This window comes from Hyalella azteca, unplaced genomic scaffold (assembly GCF_000764305.2).
Source record: "Hyalella azteca isolate HAZT.00-mixed unplaced genomic scaffold, Hazt_2.0.2 contig11786, whole genome shotgun sequence".
NCBI classification, from domain to species: Eukaryota; Metazoa; Arthropoda; class Malacostraca; order Amphipoda; family Hyalellidae; genus Hyalella; species Hyalella azteca.
The window spans coordinates 51,485-76,783 of record NW_025941770.1 but is presented as its reverse complement, the minus strand read 5'-3'; the positions used below and the strand labels follow the sequence as shown (position 1 = coordinate 76,783).

At 39.9% G+C, this 25,299-nt stretch overlaps 1 protein-coding gene across 2 annotated transcripts; it reads right to left on the bottom strand.

The window, feature by feature from the left end:
- Nucleotides 1-5,614: 5,614 nt before the first annotated feature.
- LOC108683195 (serine/arginine repetitive matrix protein 2) lies at nucleotides 5,615-24,919 on the bottom strand. Of its 2 annotated transcripts, XM_018172489.2 has the most exons (13): nucleotides 24,585-24,919; nucleotides 18,860-18,920; nucleotides 18,184-18,443; nucleotides 17,252-17,465; nucleotides 15,630-16,484; nucleotides 15,224-15,329; nucleotides 13,326-14,351; nucleotides 11,524-11,555; nucleotides 9,769-10,901; nucleotides 8,730-9,258; nucleotides 7,695-7,840; nucleotides 6,796-6,938; nucleotides 5,615-6,321 (listed from the first exon to the last, which is right to left on the bottom strand). In XM_018172489.2, coding segments are annotated over exons 1-13 (4,596 nt in total). In that variant the 5' UTR covers nucleotides 24,587-24,919; the 3' UTR covers nucleotides 5,615-6,232. The 2 variants fall into 2 exon arrangements, with proteins under 2 accessions (XP_018027978.1, XP_047738965.1); XM_047883009.1 differs by lacking the exons at nucleotides 17,252-17,465; nucleotides 18,184-18,443; nucleotides 18,860-18,920; nucleotides 24,585-24,919 and adding an exon at nucleotides 17,195-17,249.
- Between the last annotated feature and the right edge of the window lie 380 nt (nucleotides 24,920-25,299).

The following is a 25,299-nucleotide window of genomic DNA, read 5'->3' as shown; positions in this document are numbered from 1 at the left end:
GCGGCGATCCATCGTGGCCTGGGACTGCTGTGTCCCAAACAAATACTAAGGATACTAAGGATAAAAATTCCGGCCTTGATATTAACTATATAATTTCTTTCCACCACCAAACTTCCCATTTTTAAGTGACACATATAACTAGAGCTAAAAGGTTTTAGCGCGACAACACATTTTTTTCCATTTGAACCTTAAGAAACATCATCAATTCTAATTTAATTTATAAATTGTATGCAACCGCCAACATGTAAAATAAAAGAATTAGGGAATGTGGGTTGTGATACTTTCATTCTTTCAATCCATATGTACATTGAACAATCATATACGAAAAAGTGCCTAATCCGTGAAATTTAGTAAATGTTAATTTAATAGTATATTTAATCATTATGCAGGGTATCCATTAATACTGTCGTTATCACAGAGGTTTCCCGATAACCGTAATTTTTTTAGTTGACATAAATAAAGGGTCCGTTGATGTCGGTCAGAAAATAACGGCAGGTCTGATAGCGGCGCCTCGGAGTTCAAGTGATGCACATTCTAGTGCGTGGGTGCAGCGGGCGTCTCCACGCCTGGGCCTATACTTTCAAAAAAAGTTAATAGATCTTAAGTTCATCAGCCAATCATTAACGGCCTTTCAAGCAAAATCTACCAATTATTGACAAGAAAATAGAGCGTAAAAACTTACATTAACTTAGCGAGTTTATAAAGTATGGCCCCTGAGGCTTAACTAAATTACTTGCGGAAGTGTCGTGTCGCCCGAGATAAACGCATCGAGTATTTCTTTAACTAATTACCCATTGCCTCTGGCGGTCAAACAAACGCACTATCTTTATATATTCAGTTCACACTATCTTTATCTATTAGAATTTCAAAAACTGTGAACATTTGAGTTATTTGGATTAAAATTTTTTGGTGAGTTCGCAAGCCAGCTGCACTGACGGAAGGCAATACCACAATCTTCGACTTCAAATTGGTTGGAGTGACAGTAACAACAATTACTATTAATAACAAATAATAGTAAAAACAATATTTGAGCGAGCATCAGTGGTTCTGGCCAGGATGCAAAACAATTGAAGCAGATCTTGCAACAAGTGATATCATAGGCCTATCCAACTAGGTGACTTGCTGACTATCCAACTAGGTGACTTGCTGACTATCCAACTAGGTGACTTGCTGACTATCCAACTAGGTGACTTGCTGNGCTGACTAACCAACTAGGTGACTCACCGTGACTGGCTGACTAACCAACTAGGTGACTTGCTGGCTAGCTCTCCAGCCGATTAATTGACCAGCTGTTGAAGAAGAACAGCAACTGGATCGCTGGACCGCTGTGCCAAATTTGTCTTCCAGCCATGTTTCGTACTAACTTTCATCACGTGTCACTATGCGGTTATTGACAGAGGACGAAATTAAAATCGGGAGCCTTCGTTGCGTTTTGCGATCGCCATCGCTATTATCGATCGCCATCGCGATTATAATCGCCATCGTTGCGATTATCCAAATTATTATTATTATCAGTTATTATCAAATAATTTATCAAGTTTATAAATTTGTCGTGACTAAAACACAAGGCAATGCGTAAACGAATGATAGAAACATTATAACCGTCATGTCACGATAACTGCTTCTTCTCAGATGTGATGAAACCATCACTACTTCTATCGAATGAAATTATTTTTGGGGGGAAATTCTGATGGTGTTATTGGCGCAAGCCTGCTTATAGACGAAGACGTCAATTCAAACTAATTACCCCAACTAACCTGTCATGCGACGGTTCGTTCCAACCACGGTTCGTTGCACTTATTTCAGGTCAACAGGGTAACCGACAGAGAATAAGGACAATCAATGCGTAATTTTCATTCAAATTAACAGAGTGCGTGTAAGTTGAAGCGTGGTCAAGAGTTCGGATCAAGATTTGGAGGTCTCTCTGTATGAGATAAAACTATTACAGACACTGAACATACACAATAAGTCATGTCTAAAACTAAATCATAAAAACTAAGAAGGCCTTTTCACACATCTATAGCTATACGGATTGACATCACACTAATATATTCCAGGTCACAATGAAGCACATAATATTGGTCGTATTTAAAAATATCAAATTATCCCGTGCACAGTACACTGTACACACACCTATCCCGTATGGTGGCGCAGGTCGAGTGATCCTATAAAGCTACAACTATTCCGCAATACAGAGTGGATCCGGCAACATCGCACGGAAGTCTAAAGCCTTTTTATTAAAAAGAATATCAATGTAAAAGACATCTATAAAAGTTGCATTTCCCTCCTCTACAATGTAAAGTTAAGCAAGTTAAGAAAGAAAGTTAAAGAAAGGCAAGAATAATGAACAGCAAGATTACAGTATCAGAAGACACGGTTGCAACGACAGATTGATGATATCGAAGTCGACAATGGATAAAGATTTAGGAGTTAATATCGACAATGAGTTGAAATTTTCTAAGCATTTTGAAGGTCGAGTTAATAAAGCCAATAAACGACTTGGACTGATCAGACGCTCTTTCGAGTTCCTAGATGCAGAAGCGATGAAGTAGTTGTTTGTTGCTGTCGTGCGCCCGAACCTAGAGTTTGGAAGCGACCTGTGGTCACCGAAATTTGAGATAGACAAAAAAATTAATAGAGCGTGTTCAAAGACGCGTAACAAGGATAATTCCGGGTTTGGAAGGCAAGTCATATGAGGAAAAATTAAAGATTATGAAACTTCCAAACCTCAGTTATCGACGTCTGCGTGGGGACCTTATTGAAGCATACAAGTATACATACTCATGGCTTATACAGGTCCCAGAAGGATTACTAGAATTTGAAACAAGAACCAATACCAGGGACCACGGCTATAAACTAGAAAAAACTGCGTTGTAACACATCCATACGACAAAATTTCCTTTCGCTTCGAGTCATCGACATGTGGAACTGCCTCCATCATAGCATCGTTGACGATCCGAGTATGAACGCCTTCAAGACAAGACTATACGAGGCTATGCAGGAGCAAATGTTCAGTTTAAAATGCCTAGCAACTTACGGACCAGCAATAATTAAGTCCAGCAGCTATCTTAATCAATCGTCAGTTATGGAAAGATCGGGTTCCAAAGGCCGGATCCCTTGTGAATCCAGTCACGAAAAGTTAAGGAATCGGCAACAGGCCATGGGCCTATTTCTTCAATGCCGACACTTCTATTCTATAAACCATGTGTATACTTGCATACTTCAATAAGGTTCCCACGCAGACGTCGATAACTGTTGCTTGGAAGCTTCCTAATCTTTAATATTTCTTCATAGGACTTGCCCTTCAAGGCTGGAATTATCCTTGCTGCACGTCTTTGAGCATTCTATATTAAAATTTTGTCCTTTTCAAATCTCGATGACCACAAAACGTTTCCAAACTCTAGATTCGGGCGCACGACAGCAACTAACAACTGCTTCATCGCTTCTGCATCTGGGAACTCGCATGAGCGCCTGATCATTCCAAGAAGTTTTTTGGATGTATTAGCTTTCGTTTCAACATGTTTAGAAAATTTAAGCTCCTTGTCGACATAAACTCCGAGATCTTTTTCCACACTAGACTTTTCAATCATTACTCTCTCGTTGCAACTACGTTTTCTCATACCTATCTCTTGCTGTTCATTGTTCTTCCCGAGGTAAAGTACTATACAGTTGTCGGCATTAAAACGCAGCTGCCACGTATCAGCCCATTTAACCAATTTGTCATGATCATCTTGCAATTGCGCTTTATTTGACGCAACCTTCAATGTATTATAAACTTTTGTGTCGTCGGCATACATGGAGCACACGCTGGACACTACTTCTGGCAGATCGTTTATAGAAGCAACGAACAAAATAGGCCTAGTAACGCTTCCCTGTGGCACGCCACTGCGCACTGATGCCCAGTCTGACACTGTTCCGTTAATACTGACACGTTGTCGTCTACCTACTAGAAAATCTCTGATCCATTGGAGTACGTTTCCTTCAGTTCCCAAAGACTTCGTTTTACGCAACAGCCGCTCATGCGGAACACTGTCAAATGCTGTGGGAAAAATCGAGGTACAATGCATCCACTGGCTCCCTTTCGTTTAGCAGGCGAGTCCAATCGTTCAACGTGGTAGAACTTTAGAAGCCGTCCGGTCCACATGACTTGTTGGGATTTAGAGCTACCAGGCGCTTGAGAACCTCTTCTTCGTGTATTTCAAAACCTCAATATCTGGAATACTGTTCAAGTCCTCATCTGTGAACACACTGCTGAAGAATTGATTAAGAACGTTATAGCCTTGCCCTCGTCAGAGGAAATTTTCCGTTGGTCTACTTTCAAATCAGATATACCGTCCTTTGTCTTGCACTTGGAACTAGCGTACAAAAAGAAGGCCCTCGGGTTCTTTTTTGTAGTTTTGGCAATATTTTCTCGAAGTTTTTCACTGCAGTGTGATAGACTTTTTTTAGCTTGATTTCGAGCTCTTGCATACAGGTTATAATCAGAAACGCAGCGAGTCCGTAATTAACGCTTGTATGTATGCTTCCTATTGTTCATCCACTGGGATTTTTTTTATTCCTCCAAGCGTAATCTTGGGTACACAGGCATCAACTGCTGGCATAACCTTGTCTTTGAGAAATGACATGACTCAGCCACATTCATGTCCTTAATACAGTCCGAAATATTCGCCGCATTCACCGTTTCACGGAGTGTATCATAGTCTCCTTCGCAAAGTTCAAACGTTCTCGCTTCTGAAGCGTCTTATCTGCACAACACTTGATACTGGAAAGCAATGACTGGTGGTGGCTTTTGCCCAACGGAGCCTCGTGGCGAAGCTCATCTATCATTGATTCTTCACTAGTAAACACAAGATCTAGAATATTTGAGGTCTGTTTATCCCTATAATGGGTTGGCTCGATTAAAAATGAGTCTCGCACAGACTCCAACAGGGATGCTGGGTGATTCTCATCTCTTGGATCCACCTGCCCAGTCTATTTCTGGATGGTTAAAGTAACCAACGATCAACGTATGCGATCTGCTGAATGACATGCTCGGTAAAAGGCTGTTTAGTGCTTTATCGTTATCAGAGGAGCTGTTCGGTGATCTGTAAATTACCCTCTTGAGGAAGCTATCTTTGCCTTTTAGAGTAAGTTCGCACCACACTGATTCTCTAGCTGATTGATGCTCTGCCGATAACTTAACTTGCTGGGCGCCATAAGAGGTTCTAACCCACAGAGCTACACCTCTACTGCCCTGCTCTTCATTTTAGTTAGAAAAACGATGCAAAACCTGGCAACTGAAATTCAACAGGTACAATTTTTCCTCCGTGATTTTTAAAGAGTGTTTCTGTAATACAAATAATGTCTATACGCCCGTTTGCGATCACATTTAAAAGTTCACTTTTTTTTGTTCAAAACGGTATCAGAGTTCGCGTAAAAACATTTTAAAGCTTTTTGCTTTCACTTTGATGTATGTTGGACACACTCGACGTAATGCCTCACGCGGTCACAAAATCAATGTTCAAGGAAATATTCTCTACCAGAGGCGCTCGTCCAATACTTCTTGCCTAACGTGAATTCTGCGTTACAGCAGATTCCTAGATTTGCTCTAGTGCAATTTAGGAAAAAAATAGAATTTTGCGGTGAATTTATTTTGCTAGGATCAGGCATTGACGGAAAATCACCACAAAAACAACACCTTCAATACTTTCCATTGGAGATAGAGCACTGCATTTCGTTATGATCAACTGCATGGTCATAACGACAGGTCAGCATAAATACTTCTTAAGGAATGATTTTAATTGGTGAAGAATACCGCATGGTTTCAGTTGAACAATTATAGGATCATACGTTCAACCATAAGAAGATACAATGTGTAAGGTGTAAGAAAAGTGTATGATAGTCAAAGATAGTAAAGTTTCTAGGAGTATATGCGAACTCTCAAAAAAAGTTATCCGCGGTTAAAAATGAAACACGATGCACAGCAACTCCATGATGACTTCTTAAGTTTTGAATTAAAAACGGGTGTAGGATGTACATTCATAAGTCTACCTAAATGAAGTCAGGAAACTGGCATCAGATCCATATTTAAATACGCAAAAACGGAATGATATTCCGAAGTTCCGAGTTTCTGTAGCCTCGGGATGTAAAAATAGTAAAACAAGACACAAAAAATGAGTGGATATTTAAACAGAAGCACCATGACGGAACGTCCCACAATAGGAGTAATAAGATAACCTAATCCTAGCCATGGTCATCGTGGGCGTGCCTTCATCATGGCAAGCAGGGCGTCGTATGACCCCATGGACTGGTCGCTCGCACCACCCACAGCAGGCTGGGCGTCTGAAATAGCAACGTCTTTATCACGGTGGTGAATATGAAACTTGCATATTACATGAAAAATCACTTAAGAAATAGAGATGATTTATTTAGTCGAAATAGTTTTGTAATCTTTAGCAATTGAAAAGTAGCTGTTAGATGTATGGTCTTCACTGAATTACGATGCCGCATGAGAATTCATTTGTTAAGGTGTTCTCTATGAGCATGAGAATTGATGGAAGATCCAGAAGACGCGTCAACACGAACTAACCAATCATGTGCATTAATGGAACTGAACATTTGATACAAAACTGCCTTGGACCATCAGACGTAAATTAACGCGAGTTATATTACAGTCTCAGCTCGCTGCATTTTCCGAAGGCTGCACAACCTTCATTGAGATAATTAACTACTCTACATGTGACTACATCACATAATTAGAGAAACTAAAGCCTAAAGGCGATATGAAATTAACAGTAAGAAAGAACTATGCCTTACCAAGGTCTTTGTACTGTTGTCGACAAAACTGGCGTCGTCCTCCAAAACACAAGTCGAACTGTAACGCTTCTCCCTTATTACCGTTCTCGATGGCACGGTTCGCTTCTGTGCTGTTCATGAACGTTACAAAGCCGTAGTTGTCCCTGATCAAATTAAAATCTTTCAAGAAAGCTGGAGTTTTGAGCATCAGTGGTCCCAGTTTCATAAAACATTTGCAACCAGGCTTTCAAAGTAAATTAACATTATTACATTCAACCAAAAAATCATGTGTTGGGAAATTGTTCAATTACCATGCCGCTCCATTTTTCATGATAAACCAAACGAGTATAAAGGCAGAAAAATTTGTCACAAAATTTGCCTCAGATAATATTCACTCAGAACCCGTGACATTATATTATATTCCAAATAATTAATTATGAACTGGAACTAAATAATGCCATCAATAGTGCATTCACAATAAAGATCAATAAATTAAAGAATCAATGTCCATCCATTCGTCTACGGACATGATAACCAACCTCGATGCTATATTTGTTCAATAATCAGGCAACTCTAGTTATAGCGCTGGTAGGCAGAGTATGAAGTTTCAACTCGTTTCCACAAATCAAATAGCGATATGTTCCTCATTGATAGTTTAACAGAAGCGTTTATCAGAACTTGGAATGACAGCTCATGTTCGTGTGAGATTAAATCAACTATACCGATATCAATGACTCACACTGTCACCAAATATGCATACGAATATTCATATTAAATCGAACATATGACACCTTCATTTTTTTCAAAAAGGCTAAAAAAAGACGGCCTAAAATATCGTTGAACAATCTATTCTAATGGAAGAAAGTAACCTTCATGAATGCGATGGAAATGAACAAGTCAAGGCTACATAGAAAACTCACCCCCTGTCTCTGAAGTGCAGGCTCACGTTGGTGATCGTCCCGAACTTCTTGAAGCGTTCCCTCAGACTGTCCTTGGTAGTGTCCTCAGGAATACGTCCTACGTACACCACCAACCGTTCCTCCACCTCTTTCATTCGCAGCGCTTGCTGTTAAACATAACAAATTTAGGCCTTCTGCTAGGAAATAATAAATACAGAAAAGATTACTCTACTAGGAAATAATAAATGCAGAAAAGATTACTCTAAACATTACGTCTATCTAGTTTCAAGCAAAATTTCAAACGAAATTAACTGGAGCGTGTGGGGCCACAATGTGGAAGGAATAGTTGCGCTGGATGAAGCTGAAGACGATGAACATTTATTTGAATAAAGATGACATTGACTATAAATTACTACAATTTTGCAACAAACGTTACCCATGAAAAATTCGATTAAAATGTCAATACGTGGCGCCCATAATCACTATGAACACTGCTTTATATGGTTCTTGTAAAGTTTCGGTTTATGTCCTCAGGTTCGTAAAAACAAAATTAATCAAACAAAGGATCACAGGGAAGTAATGAGAAGCCTGCTAACGAAGCTCGATCAGTAGGTGTAGTAGACATTTACCTAAGCGTTCACATCGATGTTCAAGGAACAGTGTCTATAGCTAACACTATAGACGCGCTAACACTAGTGTTAGCTATGATGCTAGCTAACTATAGCTAGCATCATTGAACTCTAATTATTTGAAGCTTTTCATCCAGTCACACGCACAGAAAACATGCTATTCTCACAACTCCGTCATACCAACGCCTTCATAAATGATACGGAATTCCCGACCCGACAGTGAACTGAATGTCAACACGAGAGTTAAGATATAACTGTTAAAAATGTAGGCGTTTCAACACACGGCATCTGGTGCACTGACCTTCCTCGATCAATTAAATGGTTTACAATTAAAAATCTGGAGAAAAGTTATGAGAAATTAGCTTGAAAAATTAAATGGTAATCTAAATATTATACGTACGTATATCTAACATGAAACAATAGTTACCTCGGCGGATGAAATAGGCCGAGCAGTTCTAGCGTATGATGAAGCTTCATACTCAGCGTGTCTACCAGGCGCGTAGGGGGCGCAGTAGTCAGCCGAGTACCCGAAATATGGCTGAGCAGCAGAGTATGGGTATGAAGGAGACGTCGGGTACATATGAGGAGGCATTTGATGGTGGAATTGTGGATGCATGTAATAGTTCTGAAGCTCTGGAGTTCGGTAGTTGATATCGCTCTGAAAATGTTGACAAGAAGGCAAGTGACCCACGAATTTTGGGTCACCGCCACCACAGGCACAACCGACTCTGTACACCGTGTTGGGGGAGAAGGAACGCGACCTGGACCGGCTGTACCTTGCGCGCTTGTTTGAGCGCTTCTTGTTCTTGTAGCGGTCGTAAGAGGACGAGCGAGAGCGCGACTTGGACGGCGACAAAGAATACCGGTGGCGGCGATGACGACGGCCTTGTGACGATGAGCGCGACCGTCCTGATGAACTTCTGGAACGCTTGCGATCTCTTCGTCGACTTTTGTGTCTATTTAAAGGAAACACGAGAAGATATATTATTGGATACTACGTTAGAAATTTAAAAAGAAACTAGATTTTTTGCGTTATATTCCAAAGCGTCACGCACCTCTACAATGAGCTTTTTGTGCTTGGAAAAAATGGTCAGCAGCATCGATAAACTTTCAATCGAACAGGGACAGAAGCATACGTATTATCTTCCACCAAGATCAGTTTTTTGACGATCACACGCTATATCATTAATCAACTACGGTATCTCTGCTCAATAAGGAAGATTTCGTTACAAGGTAAATCAATATATCAATGTATTGACCGAGAAAAGTGGAGAAATCTTAATATCTTTCCTCAGTTTCAAGACAGAAACGATACAACAACAACGTACTAATATCTAAGTTCATCGCACGTACGACTGTATTTAGAAACCTTCGAATATAATTTGAAGAGACACTTGGGGGAAAAAAGTTCATTCCCAAAACGCCGCGATCTCACCAATTCGCCGCCTCACGGAACTCAAACTCACCTGCTACGCGATCGTTTGGCGCGCTTTTTTCTGCGCGGAACAGGAGACATGGTGAGCGACGACCGAGCGCGTTTACGACGCCGAGTCGTTCGGACGCGAGAATCACAACTGCTCGTCGACGATGACGATGAAGACTGCGAGCTGGACCGACGACCTCTGTCTAGCTCATTGTTGGAGGAGCGATCAGGGCGCTGTGAGGGCGGGGACGCGTTTGGGTCAATGGGCTGTGTCGTGGCCGAGGACTCGGAACAAGACGAGATCTTGTTAGCAGAGCTCGGAGCAGAGTCACTGTTCACAGTAGCATTACTTTGAGAAGTAAGTAGTCTTTTTTGCGCTCTGCCCGCGGTTTCTTTCTGCGTTGCGGCGGAACTTTTCGGAATAGAATCAGTTACGTTAGAAGGTTTCGTGATTTTAAAAATTCCGTTTTTCGAGATAGTTTCAGTTTTGTTCTTTTCAATTTGTTGCTCAACATTGTTCTGTTTAGCCTCAATTTTTAAACCTGCAGGAGGGCACTTAGAATTACTGTTGGCATGTACAGCACGATTATCTTTGGTACCAGTTTCAGACTTTAAGATTACAGCAGAAGGCGTTTGCTTTCCAGAAACGTCAACTGGAGAAGAGTACGAAGGTATATCTTTCGATAGCATAGACTTGATGTTCGTTATTTTGGGGCGCTGTTGAATTTTTTCACTAGCCTTTTTGACAAGACGTATTTTTGTTTCATGCTTGAAGGCAGGATCAACTGGGAGATTCGAGTTTTCTTCTTCAGCAGCAGATTTAGTGCTCTTACGTTTGAAATAGTCGGACACTTTTATTTTCTTCCTGATGGATTGAACAGTTGTAGGATCGTTGGAGTCTGATCCGCTGTTTATTTGATCGGGTTTGCTACAGCCATCAATGGCGTTCGGTTCACAGGTGTCGTTCACGTTGGCGTCTCTGCCGCAGTCGCTGTCAATGGCAACATGATTTTTGAAGTCAGTAGTAAAATCAGCTGAAAATTCTGATTTTATTTTATTTTCTGGCCCCACGATAACCACTTCAAACGCTGGACTCGCTGATAATTGCCTGCTCCCAATGTTGAGGTGAAGTTTGCCAAGTTGTTCAGGCGGCTTTTCCAGCGTCTCTGTCTGCGACTGTAAAGGTACATTAGTTCTTAGAAATTATATGTAACAACATTAGTTATTACGAATACACGTGGAATGAATGTAGTGTCTCATCAAACAGTTCAAACTAAGGAGCTGTAAGACAATTAAACAAGATCTACGTATGACCGACCACCAACACCAAACTTGAACAATTTCGTCTACAGGTTGTGGAAAAACAATCTGTAATAGTTAATTTGAACATGAGCTTCATTTGGATAAGAGTTGCTTATGTGTAAGCAAGTAGAGTAGTATAAAAAGCGCTTCTTCGCGTCTCGAATCTACAGGTGAGTAAAATCAACTGCTGTTGAAATTCTTGCTGTTATCTTTTATTATTATTATATTATATTATCTTTTATTATTCTGAAACTCGTATGTAGAAAAATTTGTGCAAAATCTCAGAGTGAATTTTCTAAGAATTTCGCTTTAAAATTTGTCAGAATCTCAGAGTGAATTTTCTAAGAATTTCACTTTAAAATTTGTCAGAATATATAACAGAAAAAAATACAAATCTAGTGTGGCAAAAATGCATGGTTACTAATCTGATTGTTTGAAGATTGCAACCTTGCAGAGGTTTAAAGCTAATGTGTGCGGCGAAAAGCTACCCACTTACTTGATCTAGCATGGCAGAGATGACGCTATCATCTGAGAAGATAAAACATTCAAAATTAGTATAACAGAGACAGGCTGAAGTAATGACGTGAGTATCACAGACAGCATTAGGTAATGACGTGAGTATCACAGACAGCATTAGGTAATGACGTGAGTAATCACAGAGAGAATGAAAGGCAATCCCAATTCCTGAGGCGAGAACTATAGGACAAATTACGCAGGACTAATTCATTAAGTCGTCCCAGAGCATCATCATAAAATTAATCTATATTATACATGTGTTAAGAACCACTTTCAGTAAGCGTTCGTGAAGAATGTCTAGTATAAAGTTCAAAAGCATATCCGCGCTTTGAAAAATAAATATACGAATCTGTTGATCTTAGTTTTGAAACTCGAATTCATTTAGCTAGGCACCGCCAAGTTCTCGGGCGATGAGATGAATGTAAGCGGAATAATCATGACCAAAATCATTGTTTATGAGAAAATAATACGCGCAAAACAGGCGCAAAGATAGGGCAAAAAAAATGCAGAGCGTATCATGTCATTAGCAAAGAAACTAAAGCACGCAGAAACGTGAAATTTAAGAACTTGTTGCAGGCTCGTCAATGAACTATACCTCATCGGTCACTCAGTGGGCAGATTAAATATTATTAAAGGGCACTCAAATCAGGCAAATATCGAACGTGCAGGGCACTGCATAAATCTTAGAATGTATCAGTCTGAATATGATGTCTTTTATTCAAAACTCGGTAATTTGGCGAAAAGCATTCAATCTTGAATATTAATCAGGTATTGGACAATAAGGCTGCCATTCCTACGGTACCTACCTATAAGTATTCTGTAAAATTGAAAGGCCAGGAGGCATGAATATATAAAAATGCAAAAAAATTCGGTGAAATGAGCTACCAGAATGCAGCAAACTGAAACTCATAAGTTACGCCAGCTTGTGCTAGTTGTTTAGCTTTGATAAATCTACAGTATTTAATCTATGCCAGAGAAACTTGACTGCAATGCACTCGTTTACTTAAATATTGAGTGAATAAAGTAGGTAATATTGAATGTGTATTATGCATAGATGTTAAGAATGCTAAGAATGCGGCGCAGTTGTTGCGAGACCGTGGGAAGCATCGAACGTTGGCGAGGGAAATTCCATTATAGGAATGTGGCGTTACTTCGAGGGTTAGGCTTAAATGTGCGCGACTCTAGCCTATATAAGGACCGCAGATTTCGCGCCAGTGGTTGGTTATACGGAGGTGGCCGTCACGCACGTACGGTCTGCAGTCAGCGGACACAATGGCCGCGGCCGTGAGGCCGGCGGTTCGTCGTTTTCGAACATTGACGGTCGCGTATCAAATGCCACTCGGCAGCCTACCTGACAAAACGATAAGTAATGAATACCGGTATCTTGAACCTGAACGTAACGTAAATTTGGTGGAGTAGATCACTCCGATTCACCCAACTTTAAAAGATATGAGACGATAGGAAACGTCTCTCTCTCTATATATAAAATAGATCATTTAAAATCCCTATTTAATCATGAGAACACCCACTAAAAATAATCCTAAAAGTCTCGAGCATAATCACTGAATGTTGTGCTTTAAAGGCATTATTAATTAATAATTAATTAATTAATAATAATGCATTATTAATTATGACTAGCCTTACAGCGATCAGGCTTGAAGCCAACTCAGAGGTCTGTACTCAAATAGTAAAACATATTCATTGATGAAATAAAGATTTTCAACAAGGTAATTAGACTGTAATTAAGTTTTACGACAAACCTCGCAGGACGCATTATCTTACCACGGTCAGGCGAAGAGTGCACTTCCTTCTTCACAGTGTAGGCCTTCTTGAGTGGGCTGGTGCGCGGCGAGTTGACACGAGCTTCATCGCATGGTTCCACCTCGCATTTCACTGCCACAAAAGGTGGGGACTTCACAGCCGTAGAGTTCCAGCATGGAGAGTCTGGTTCAGCTTTGATGCGAATCTGATCCATAGGAGGACAGGCAGCTGTATGTGCCTCCAATACTTCAGGGAATTTTTCCGTTTTCACTTCGACATCGTCGGAGAACAAATTCACATCCAACTGATTTGACTTGACACCGTTGGATGCACTGGAGGGATGTATACTTGGTTTTATGTCCATTATCGGACACATCTCAGAATTGATGGTTTGAACTTCAGTCTTCGCTGGTGCGGCCAGACTAGCAAGTGACGACCTCAAGTCATGAGAGGTAACTGCAGAATTTATTTCCTCAAGCGACATGCACGTGTTGGGGACAGCCACTAAATTGCCTGACGCGTCGATAATGGCCAGTACGACGGAGCCAGGGCGAACATCAGTGCCTGGGACAGGAGATTGTATGGCCGCTGTATCGTCTCTTGTCACAAGCGAGGGAAGTCCATCGGGTCCTGAAATTCCATTAGGCGTCGCCGACAAATCAGCGTGATATCCAGGGCTTGGCCTTGACAACACAGAACTGTTCATTGAAGAGAGGTTTTCGACAGACCTTGAGCTAGATGAAGGCGCGGCGACACTGTTGATTAAAGGTTGAGGAGTTTTTTTTAATGAAATTGGTGGCTGAGGTAAAGAAACTGGCACAATAGGAGCAGCAGAAGAACTGTTTGTCAAGTCATTAGTTTTATGAACACTTTTAGCAGCGCTGGTAGGTGACTCATGACTGAGCTGAACACGAGGAGTGCTTATCACGTCAGACTTTGAAAGAAGCCGTGAATTTGCTGATGATGGAGGATGTGTCACGACATCGGAGAACTGCACCACCACCTCTCCAACAGGGTTGCCGTTGCACCGTAAGTCTTCGAAGGTGCCTGTATAAATTTAATGAGTAAAAGTCATGTTCACTAGATGAGATTAATTTTAGAGCATATTCATTGAACAGAGATCTTATCCTTTTTTTAAGGGATGAAAAGGTAATGGCATGATTGTGAAGTATTAATGCAGTTTGATGACACAAGCTAGTGCAGGCGGCCGAAGCTGGTAAACATTTCTTTTGTACATTTATATATTTTTTTCCAACCGTAGAGGGGCGAGTGGAAATTTAAAAAGCAAAAAATTGCTGAAAATTATTTTTTCTGAACTGGCATGTAAATAGAAAGCGTTGTTTAGCAATCTATTTTGAAACAAAAGTATTCATTGTGCATGGAATGCGGAAGAGTGCTCTCCTAGATTAAGAGCAACAAGAATTGATGGGCACAATAAAACTTGATTTTTTCGGCCTTACGTTATGATTTTAAATGTTTAAGTTCGTACGAGTGCATTAGTTAGGTCTCTTGAATACGATTGTTTACCATAAGATTATGGGTGAAATTGCGCAGCAACAACAAAATTGACATAATGACTTTTTAAAGTAGGTTTGCTACTATTCCTAGGAAGACCATATCGTCTCTTAGTACAAATAATTGGAACTTCGTACGCACAAGCTTACAATTCATTCTCATGGCAACGATAGAAAAATAAACTAATAATTATAGGAGAAAAGTCATGACTGTATTTCCAACATTCATGATCCTCCCATTTACTGGCGAGTGAATTATTAAAATATACGCCAAAATTAATTTCAAATAGCATGAGCGTATATGCAGTAGAAATGTCACTACTTGGTTCAATTACTGATGAAAATAAAAAGAAGTATTTTATGTGCTGGCAATACTTGAAAGAATGACACCCATGCAGAACTCACAAGAAGAACTGAGGGCCAGGTCGCTGATGTTGAGCCCAGTTTCTTCGATGGCTTCATTGAGGTGAATGGGGAACATGTCGCTCAAGTCTTCCCCCAGAATGTCATCCTGATGAAAATGTACAGGAAATAAATAACATGCAGCGAGATGAGCACGAAACAACAAACTGCTTTTTGGAGATCACAAGAGAAAACCGGCACCGTCCAACTACCATTATTGAGCCACAAAGCTGTTCATTCCATTTATTAATATCATTGATGCCGCTACTATGGCACAAGTCAGAGAAATCAAATAAATTTTAGCGAATACTTTGCTTACAAAGTAAACTTAAATACAAGTGAAGTAATAAACACTATCTGTATAAAAGTAAAAATATACACTGTAAGATATAAGAGTAGAAAAGCTTACTTGGTACGTCTCGGTGGCGTTGCAGTGCTCAGCGTTGATCATCGTAACGTCAGTTGCTGGTTGGTGCAACACGGGCCCGCCCGTCGCTAAACTCGGCTCTGTGGAACCTTCTCGCCGCTCTTCGTCTTCCACAAGCTCTACTGAATCGCTTACTCGACCTGGAGTGTTCGCCACAGAACTCGAAACATCTTGAGAATTTGTTTCATTGATCTTGTTACGAGATTTACTTTTTCTAGACCGTGCGGCGCGGTTGATAATTTTATCAATATTGCTACAGAAATTTCGCGTTATTGGTCTATCAGGCAACCAGTCATCATCTTCAAAGCAATCACTGCTGGAACTTCCAGACGCATGATGCTCGGCAGGAATTTTACCAGCGCGTGAATTGCGGGAGCGGCGCGTTTGGGTGGTCTTCTTTTTACCGCTATTACCTTTGGCTTTGCCTGTAGTTTTTCCAGGTGGCGACCCGGCAGAAGCGTAATTTTTTTGACCGGTTTTACCCCTGCCTGATAGCGGTATACGACAAACAGATGATTGCGAAGATTCGCGGGAAAAATCTGTTGCTGAAGTCTCCTTATTCGAGTCTTCTTCAGCAGGCACGCGCTTAGAGAAATTGGGAGTCGTCAAAACATTGGATGACTCCGCGGGGGCCCCACAGTCAGAGAGAGCATTGGATACCAAGGCGTCTAGAAGCAATGAAGTATCAAGCTGCTTGTCTTGCTGCCTGGCATTAGTAACCATAACTTCTGGATCCGACGACAAGGCTCTGCCCGCCACTTTGACGGTCTTGAATACGGGAAGACGCTCCTCGTCCAACAATGGTGCTGGCGCCTCGCACTCCTCTTCTTTGGCCAACTGTCATGGAGAATGAACGTGTTCACCGAATCTATTAATTCCAATTGATTACAAATGATAGAACAGCACACTAAGGAATTGTCACATTGGATTATTTGCTTTACAAATATCTAAAAGTTATTATCAGTATAATCACTGAAGTTGCAACATCGACAATTAAACTAAGTACTACCTGGCTCTAAGTTTAACATTAGATAAGCTAAGTTTCTCTCATTGCCATGAGTGCATTATGATTAGTAAAAATATCCGATTTGTAGGAAGAAATATTGCAGATGGTCTGGGAATAGAACAGCAAGTCAATGATCGAGCTATGCAATATATAATCAAACATTTATTTCAGCGAAAATTTTTCCATGTAATAGACCCCAATCAATTGTAATCATTGCTAAATAACTTTTAAATGCAACAAGAAATAAATCGTAGGTCAGTGCTGGACGAAAATAATGGCATCCACAATGACTGGCAGAAAGATGATCACGTCAATGTGCAATGTACATACACAAGAATGGAGAAGGAGTTACACCACATTAGAGACGCTGCTTAGGGTAGCAATAATTGGTAACATTGAATCTTCGCTTCAATGTCCCTATGCCTGTGAGACGGGAGCATCATGAAGCACTTGACGCTGAATTTGCTGCAACGCACAAGTGGGAGCCGTCTTCCAATGCATTGACATAAGAGAGCGTCAATGCAGAGAGCTCTAGTCATACCTCAAGATCTGGAAGATCAAGCCAACTCAAAGGATGATCCATGTCAATGAGGCTGACCTGCTCAGAGATTGCCTCAGAGCTTTGGTGTGAAGAAAGAACGTCACAAGCAACTTCAGCTAATTTGAGGACCTCGCTGAGGTCAGCTTGTAGTATTTCGCTGGGTACAGCAGCTGAAACGCTTGGTGAAGCAAGACATTGATTATCCGCATTGGGAGCATCAGTAATGCTCTTCAAGCCTTCTTCACACACGCTGTTGTGCAGCACACAAAACCTGTAAATTACAATTGATGAAAAGACAACCAAACAGATCTTGAATGGTTAAAAAGAAATTGAACCTCATGCTATCGGCAGAGGTGTATAAATGACAATTTTTTCTCTGAATTATTCTACTTTATACTTTGAGCGCAGAATTTTAGAAAACTTTGTTCTGCTTTCAAAAATAATATTACACTTTGGCTTAAATCGGTTGCCAATAATTGACCTTGTTGCATTTACAATCAACACCATGGTTTTTCATCTTGGTCCTTGGACATATACTTCAAGATTGCAAATTACTAATAATTATATTGAATAAGCAATTTAATGATGAGTAATATATTACACAATCATTAGCAATTGTAGCACAAACATTGCACTAATTATACAAGGAACATCACAAACAAAGCTCTTCTCAACTCTATAACAAGATTAATACATGGAATCTTCCATGCTGCAATTGTGGCAGCATATTAGACACTAGTAGGCACAAATTATAGGAATGCTACTGGTTGCATTGATGAAATTCATGTCAGCAGGGTTTAGTTAATGGAACAAGTTAATTAGTCCTTTGGTAAAACAAAGAATTCTGCCTTGAAAATTTTGTTCAAATAGCAGGAAATTTAGATTATTATGAAAATTGTAAAATATGAAATTGAAGGACAATCAAAGATATATTAGCAGCATATCATTTATGCAAAAAAACATTTTTCCAAAATAGAAGTGGAACTCACTCATCATTTTCAACTGGGTTGTAGAATAGTGGCTGGTATTCACTGTTATCAAAGTTGAAGTTAATTTCCTGTACAAAATCATCAGATTCATTGACATGGCTACTGAAGTCAGCAAAGCTGGATTCAGGGAAGGAATCTTTATCCTGTGCAACCATGGCTAGCTCCGGGTACTCAATAGTGGCATCTTCCATGACATCCTCAACCTCATCCTCGTCTTCTGACGTCAGATCATCGTCACTGCTGCTGTCTCCACTCGAGAGCTGGTGAAATGCAAGCTTACAAAATTTCAATACAAATAAAAGATCAATTTCAAAAGACAAATCAATTCCAAATCATCTATAAATGGGAATTCCAGGATGTGGATAGATTCTTTTTGGTGCAAAAATTCAGCAATATTATAATTCATGGTTATTAATCTGAGATCCATAGCCATGTTGAAACACTTCAACAATCAATGAATTTTGATATTTCTTCAATTTATTATACATGATTGCTGTGATCCATTATAGAATTCATCAAAGCTTTATGATAATTTAATAGATTCAGTGAAGCTTTAAATGTATATAGGTACTTGATAAATAGTCTTAAAATTTATACCTAGTTAGATATTTGAAATAAGATAACACTAAAAATATTTAGGTATAAATATTGACATAACACTCAGATTTCAACTTACATCATAAATGGGTGCATCATGTTGGTATGATAGCTTGAGTCCTTCCATGCTCAGATAAGACCTGAAAGAACCGTAAGTGAATTAAAGTCATATATATGAACCCATGAGCAAGAGAAGTACCTACCTACGTGTAAATAGAACAAGGAAAGTAGAGATATGTATAATAAATAGAATAAATCAGGGGCTGGCAAGGTGATTACTACTGAGCCTTGGGGGTCAATAACAGATCTAAATGAGTCAATAAATTTATGGGAGTTGGAAAAAAATCCATCAGTATTTTTTTGTTTCGTACACGGTACGTAGTTGCAGTTCATAAAAAAATTTCCACAATAAATAATAGATCTAGAAAGTCAATCTTCCCTAAAGATAGGTTAGCTTATATTCTTTTATTCCTTGCTCATTATCAGGGAAGACAGCCTTTTTCTCTCAGTATATGTGTATCTTTAAGGGGACCGCCCTAGCTAAAATTTGAAAATTTTGAGTTTTTCTGTTTCTTATCTCATCTTAAAGGTTGTTTTATTGCGCATCGAACGGTATAGGTATCGTCCCTGTATGTCGAAAAATGACTTTGTGACAGCTCCTCAAAGGGAGGCGGGTTTTAGGTCCCTTAACAAAACTCTACGAGGATAAATGACGCGCTGGTCACTCCACAAAGGAAGGCCTGTTGCTCTCATGGCAAATCTATCTCCTCCTACAGTTTTCAAGCTACAGCAATGAGACATATACCATTTGATTTGTAAAGACCAGGCCTATCGACTCTAACATCACTTTTTTGAATTTTGGTCTGGTTCGTTTTTTATATGGGGGAGAAGAGGGGGGAGGGGTGAAAAATGAGAAAAAAATGGGAAAAATAGAAAAAAATGCAATAAAAAAAAACTAGATGGAAAATGAAAAGAGGGATGTTAGAGTCAATAGATATGGTCTTTACGAATCGATTGATACGTGTCTCGATGTTGTAGGATGATATTTGTGGGAGGAGATAGATTTTCTAAAGTACCCCTTTTTAGCCGTTTTCTATGAATTTCACGTTTTCTATCAATTTTTTCGAAAAATTCATAGGAGCAAAATGTTTTTTTTTTACATTTTATGTATGTATGTGAAGTTTCATGACAATCGGATAATAACTGTAGAAGTTTTCGTATGCTAGGGCGGTCCCCTTAAACATTGATTAGGGTATTGCATAAAATTAATTTATTTCCTAAGATTTCTGATTAATTTTATCCATGAAAATGTCAATAATATAATAAATTCATTTTTCCACCACTTAGTATCATTGTGCATGCAGAAAGTGATTGTATATACAAGTGGCCTATAAATAATAATAGATTGAAAAAAAATAAGTTTGCAAACCCCTGCATTAGTCTGGCCAGTAATCAATCAACCACAAGTAGAAAACATCCAGAATTCAGTCCAGCAAGAAATTTCAAATCTAATTGTCTGAAAATTAAAGATACAAAGATACTGTAGTTTTTCTCATTATGTTTGTATTGGTTAAGATGAAACAAATCAATTGAAACTCAGAATTATGAAAACAATGTTGAACAAATTTACTCTACTGCCCTTGTAATTTATGTAAAAATAAATTCTCACAATTTGTAGGTTATCAAACCTTCATTAGAACTCTTTAAGCTATTTTTTTTTCAAGGAATTTGGGATTTCCCAGGCTAAAGGATTGTGCATGTTCTTATCAGCACCAAAAAATTGTCATAAAAATTAATACAGAACTGAACATGGCTTTGGGTACCATTTCCTGCAATTTAATTGAAAATTTAAATGAAAGTGAAATATTCAAACAAACAATCTTCAATGATTTAAGGATAACTTAAAAAAAATTATGAAAAAACCCTATGAATGTTTTCTTTGAGTCTGTGCAAGACTCATTTTTAATCCAGATCACCAAGCCAACCCATTTTAGGGGTAAACAGACCCCAAATATTCCAGATCTAGTGTTAAGTAGCGAAGAATCAATGATAGATGAGCTTCACCAAAAGGCTCCATTGGGCAAAAGCCACCATCAATCATTGCTTTTCAGTTTTAAGTGTTGTGCAGATAAGACACTTTGGAAGCGTGAACATTTGAACTTTGCTAAAGGGGACTATGATAAACTCCGTGAAGTGGTGAATGCGGTGAATATTTCTGACTGTATTAAGGACATGAATGTGGCTGATTCATGATCATTCCTCAAAGACATGTCTGCAGTTGATGCGTGTGTACCTAATATTCTGCTTGGAGGAGTCCCAGTGGATGAACAGTACAGTGAAAGCTCAGCTAAAGACCAAGGAGGTAGCCTACAAGCGTTATTTATGAACTCACAGCGATTCTGATCATAACCTTCACGCAAGAGCTTGAAATCAAGCTAACAAAGTCATTGCACTTCAGTGCACTGGATACATGCATGGATGGGACTTTGATAATAAGTTCGTGGCTCGTAAATGGCTTTTCATGACCAAAATATGGACTCTCATAGCTCAAAGAAATGGATTCATAACTCAAGGAAATGGAATCACAGCTGGCAAACCCAGATAACCACAGCTCAAACAATCCAGTCATGGCTGGCCAAGAAGATATATTCTATGCTCGAGTGGCAACTGAACACGTGAACATGAAGTCTGACCACTCTTGACGTGACCGCAGCTATGCGATCTTCAAGGAAACATTTTGGGTTGACTTGTTATTACGTTCTGCAGGATATTTTGGCAGGAGCATTAAAGTAATGCATTTTGCAACATCATTGCAGAAGTTGGAAATTTTATTAAACAACACGTTTGCAAAGTGCAAACCATGGTTTTTCAATCAAACAAATATACCTAACATCAGGGCTGCCTGGGCTGGAAAAGTCCTATTTTTTCTGAAATATCCCGGCTGTAATGTCATATAATTTCAGTAGGTATGAAAGCTCGCAGCTCCAAGTCTAATGTTATGTATTTTTGTTTGATTGAAAAAATTGGGGTTTGCACTCCGCAAACATGTTTTTCACAAAATTTCCAACTTCGGCAATTCACAATACTTTGACAATCCCACCAAAATATCCTGCACAACATAATAACAATTCAATGTAAAACGTTTCCTTGAAGTGTAGTTATGACGTCAGAGCAGTCAGACTGCATTTCCACGTGATCAGTTGCCACTTAAGTAAAGACAAATGTTTGCATTGATCGTTTTTAGGATAAAATTAAAGATTAGAGGTAACATGTGAATTGGACTTAGTAAAAAGTTTGTGGCTGCTGGCTCATACTTGGCTTCTAATGGCCAAGGTATGGAATTCACAGCTCAAAGAAATTATATCACGGCTGGCAAATCCATACAACCATGTCTAAAAAAATTCAGTTGTGGCTTCACTGGCTTGCCAAGTACCTAGGTGATGCTGATCAGCTAGGAGCTGATCAGCTGATGATGCTCAGCATTGTCTCCGCTCCCCCTAGAGACCGCCCCATGAAACCTTCACTCAAGACAAGATTCGGCCACTTGTGGCGCCTTTCCTCACTGACGGCATGATGCCAAACGGTGCCTATGGAGAGGCAAAACACTCCCTCCGTAGGGACTATCTCAGATAGCCACCCGTGTTGCGGTGAGGGCTGTTAACAACGCTGTCCTCACAGCCCCACCACCACCGATTGCAGCAGAAGAAGCCTTGCTCCCTCGCCCTTACCGCTCAGTGCTATCCCAGGTACGCTCGGGATACTGCAGCTCCCTTGCGTCCTACACCCACAGGGTCGGATGCTCCCTTAGCGCCGCTTGCCCGGACTGTGGGGATCTCCTCCAATCCGTCCAGCACCTCTTTGCCTGCCCTGCCTTTGCCATGCCCCTCAGCGTCTCATCATTGGGGGACAACCCCGTGGAGGCGTCAATGTTCCTTGCCACCCTCCCTGCTTTTGCCCACCTTCCTCCTCTTCCAGTGCTGCCCCTCCGACCGCCACCAGAGCCTCCGCCCATGCGAGCGTGACATTTGGCACAAGAAACAACAACAAGTACCTAGCTGGCTGCTGGCTACTGGCCCAGGCTGGCTACTGGCCCACTGCCTGACATTAGAGCCATGGTCAGGAAGATGTGCCAGGTGCAAGGGAATTTATTTTGTCCTTTTAACGACCTGCGCGGTGCGCCGTACTACGTTGGTAAAAAAATGCGCTGTACTTTAGAAAGCTAAAATAGTTCTACTATTTTAGTCGACAATATACGCGAGTATATTGACTACGCGAGTCGAACTGACAATAATAAAATGTAAGACATGTCCGGGTTACTTCTGACTCTTCCGGTTGTCCGCCTTGTCGGATACGGAACGTACGGTAATCGTAAACTGCGGCTGTTATACATACGAAATGTAAACAGACGGTGTTCAGTGTTGCCATATGACTTTGGATAAAATTTATTCTAAAATAAAGATGGCCGGGATTGTGCGAACATGTGCGCAAAGATAATAAATTTTCATTACATTGTGTCAACTGTGCACAGCAATAGCTTAAAAAAGTGAAAATGCGCGGGAAAATTCACCGAAAACATACATCATCCTGAGTGTCCACTGTGCAGAGAGTGGATGAATATTGAAAGATCTTTGGCGATGCTTCAGTAGCCAAATTTTTGCCTTCAGAAGATCTTGCCGACACATTTAGATTGAAATTTTTGCATTTAATATATTTCTCAGTCTTCGGCCAACTATTTAGAAAAAAAGTAAGGTTTCCGGTACGTTGGATGGATTACAATGCAGCGAAGCTTGTCCGGAAATCAGTTGCAATGAGTTCCCGCAAAAATGTAAACAACGTTTTTTCGATTGCGTAGTTTCGGTCACATTAGAGCAGTCGCCAGTCAGACTACTTTATTACATGTTCAGTTGACACTTGCTGTACAATCGGACTGTTTTTAGGGTAAAATTAGTTATTTGGGGTAACATGTGCATGCAACCTTGTAGGGTAAACGCGGTATATTCCGACATCGTAGGTAATTCCGTCACTTTTCTAGTTTTTCCTTTATATTAAGCTTTGTTTTAGTTCCATGCGTTCATTGATGGTTGAAATGGTGACGTCATACATTTGCGTGTCGAAATACTGCAAAAACACTAGGTCTTGGCCATCTAGTGGGAAAATATTGAGATCCAAAGAGAGACAAGGCATGCCACGTGGTGAGATCATCGAAAAATGTGTCAAATTTGACAGTTGACATGGCTCTACCAAATAGTAAACTGTACATATTTTAAAATTGAGTTGTTATGAGACCATAACTGAGAAAATGTTGCTCAATGGGTTAGTCCAGTCGTAAATGAGACTTTCGTTATTCCCTTCCTCCCCCCCCCCCCCCCCCGCTGAGCCGGACCGGTCGATGCTCTTGCGAACGCATAAGTACTCACAATAATTCCCTGCCACCATGCTTGCAATAACTTCATGGTAGGGGACTAGGGGTCCTTAGTTAGCTAGGTCCATATGTTTCAGTAGGCTTATTTAGGCCAGATAAATTTCCTAAAAAATTCAAACATCCAGGAAGAGTGGCTTCCAGTCTTTGCAATTTGCATTAGCTATTGCTGAGTCAGTGAGTCTGCACTATGGCCCAGCCTGCCAGGCAGCAACTGTGTTATTATTTTAGTTGCTTCATTTGCTAAGTTGCTTGATCAGTTGATGCTGTTTTACTTCTGCTTCAAGCCTTCAACGGATTTGACTAGGTATGTTAAATCCAGAAGAATTTCATTGCAGTTTTCTGATATGTAGGCTAATTTAAGAATAACTAATTCATCACTTACATAGTACAGTGCAGTAATGGGGTATACCTCTTAATCTCACTGTCTTACAGACACAGAGTAAATAGAAACGGCATTCTACTGTATTTTCTGCTTTACAGTCAATAACAATGCTTGCATTCAACTCGTCAATTTTTGCAAGTGGTAAAATAGGTAGATCTTCTGAATTAGATAAAATTGGTCGCAAATTGTATAATATGAATATGATACAATTTTCATAAATTAGATGAACGAAATTACAAAAATGTTTACTAGTTGTCCGTTCAAGTTTGTTGCAACTGATACGTACTACCGCGCTATTATTGGCAATCTAGCCACATGTTCCATTCACCGCATGTTTTTAGTTTCCACCACTGATAATACTGAATATCCATATGTCTACAACGGGAGTATCTGAAGTGGATTTTTGACAACTTGGTTGATGACAGCATGGTTGAACTATTACTAATAGTTAAACTAATGACTAGAGTAAAACAGGAAATACTCAAACTTTTTTGTAGAGCCTATGAACGAATAATGTAATGTTTCGGTCATGTAATATAATATATGTACGTTTAAAATTAGCGTTTAGTCATGCAAATTGAATACGATGATAGAATAAAGAAATTGAACCAGATTTTCTTTCATCGCTCCATTTGTCTTGGATGTCCATGACGTCGTTTTTACTGATAAAACTATATTGATTACTCGAATATGTTTTGTGTTTAACATGTATTTT

Excerpts from the sequence above, each read along its gene's own strand:
- LOC108683195 (XM_018172489.2), bottom strand. Across the intron at positions 9,259-9,768 it reads GCCAAACGATCGCGTAGCAG|ACACAAAAGTCGACGAAGAG; the intron begins GTGAGTTTGAGT and ends TCCTTTAAATAG. Across the intron at positions 6,322-6,795 it reads ACAACAGTACAAAGACCTTG|ACGCCCAGCCTGCTGTGGGT; the intron begins GTAAGGCATAGT and ends TTGCTATTTCAG.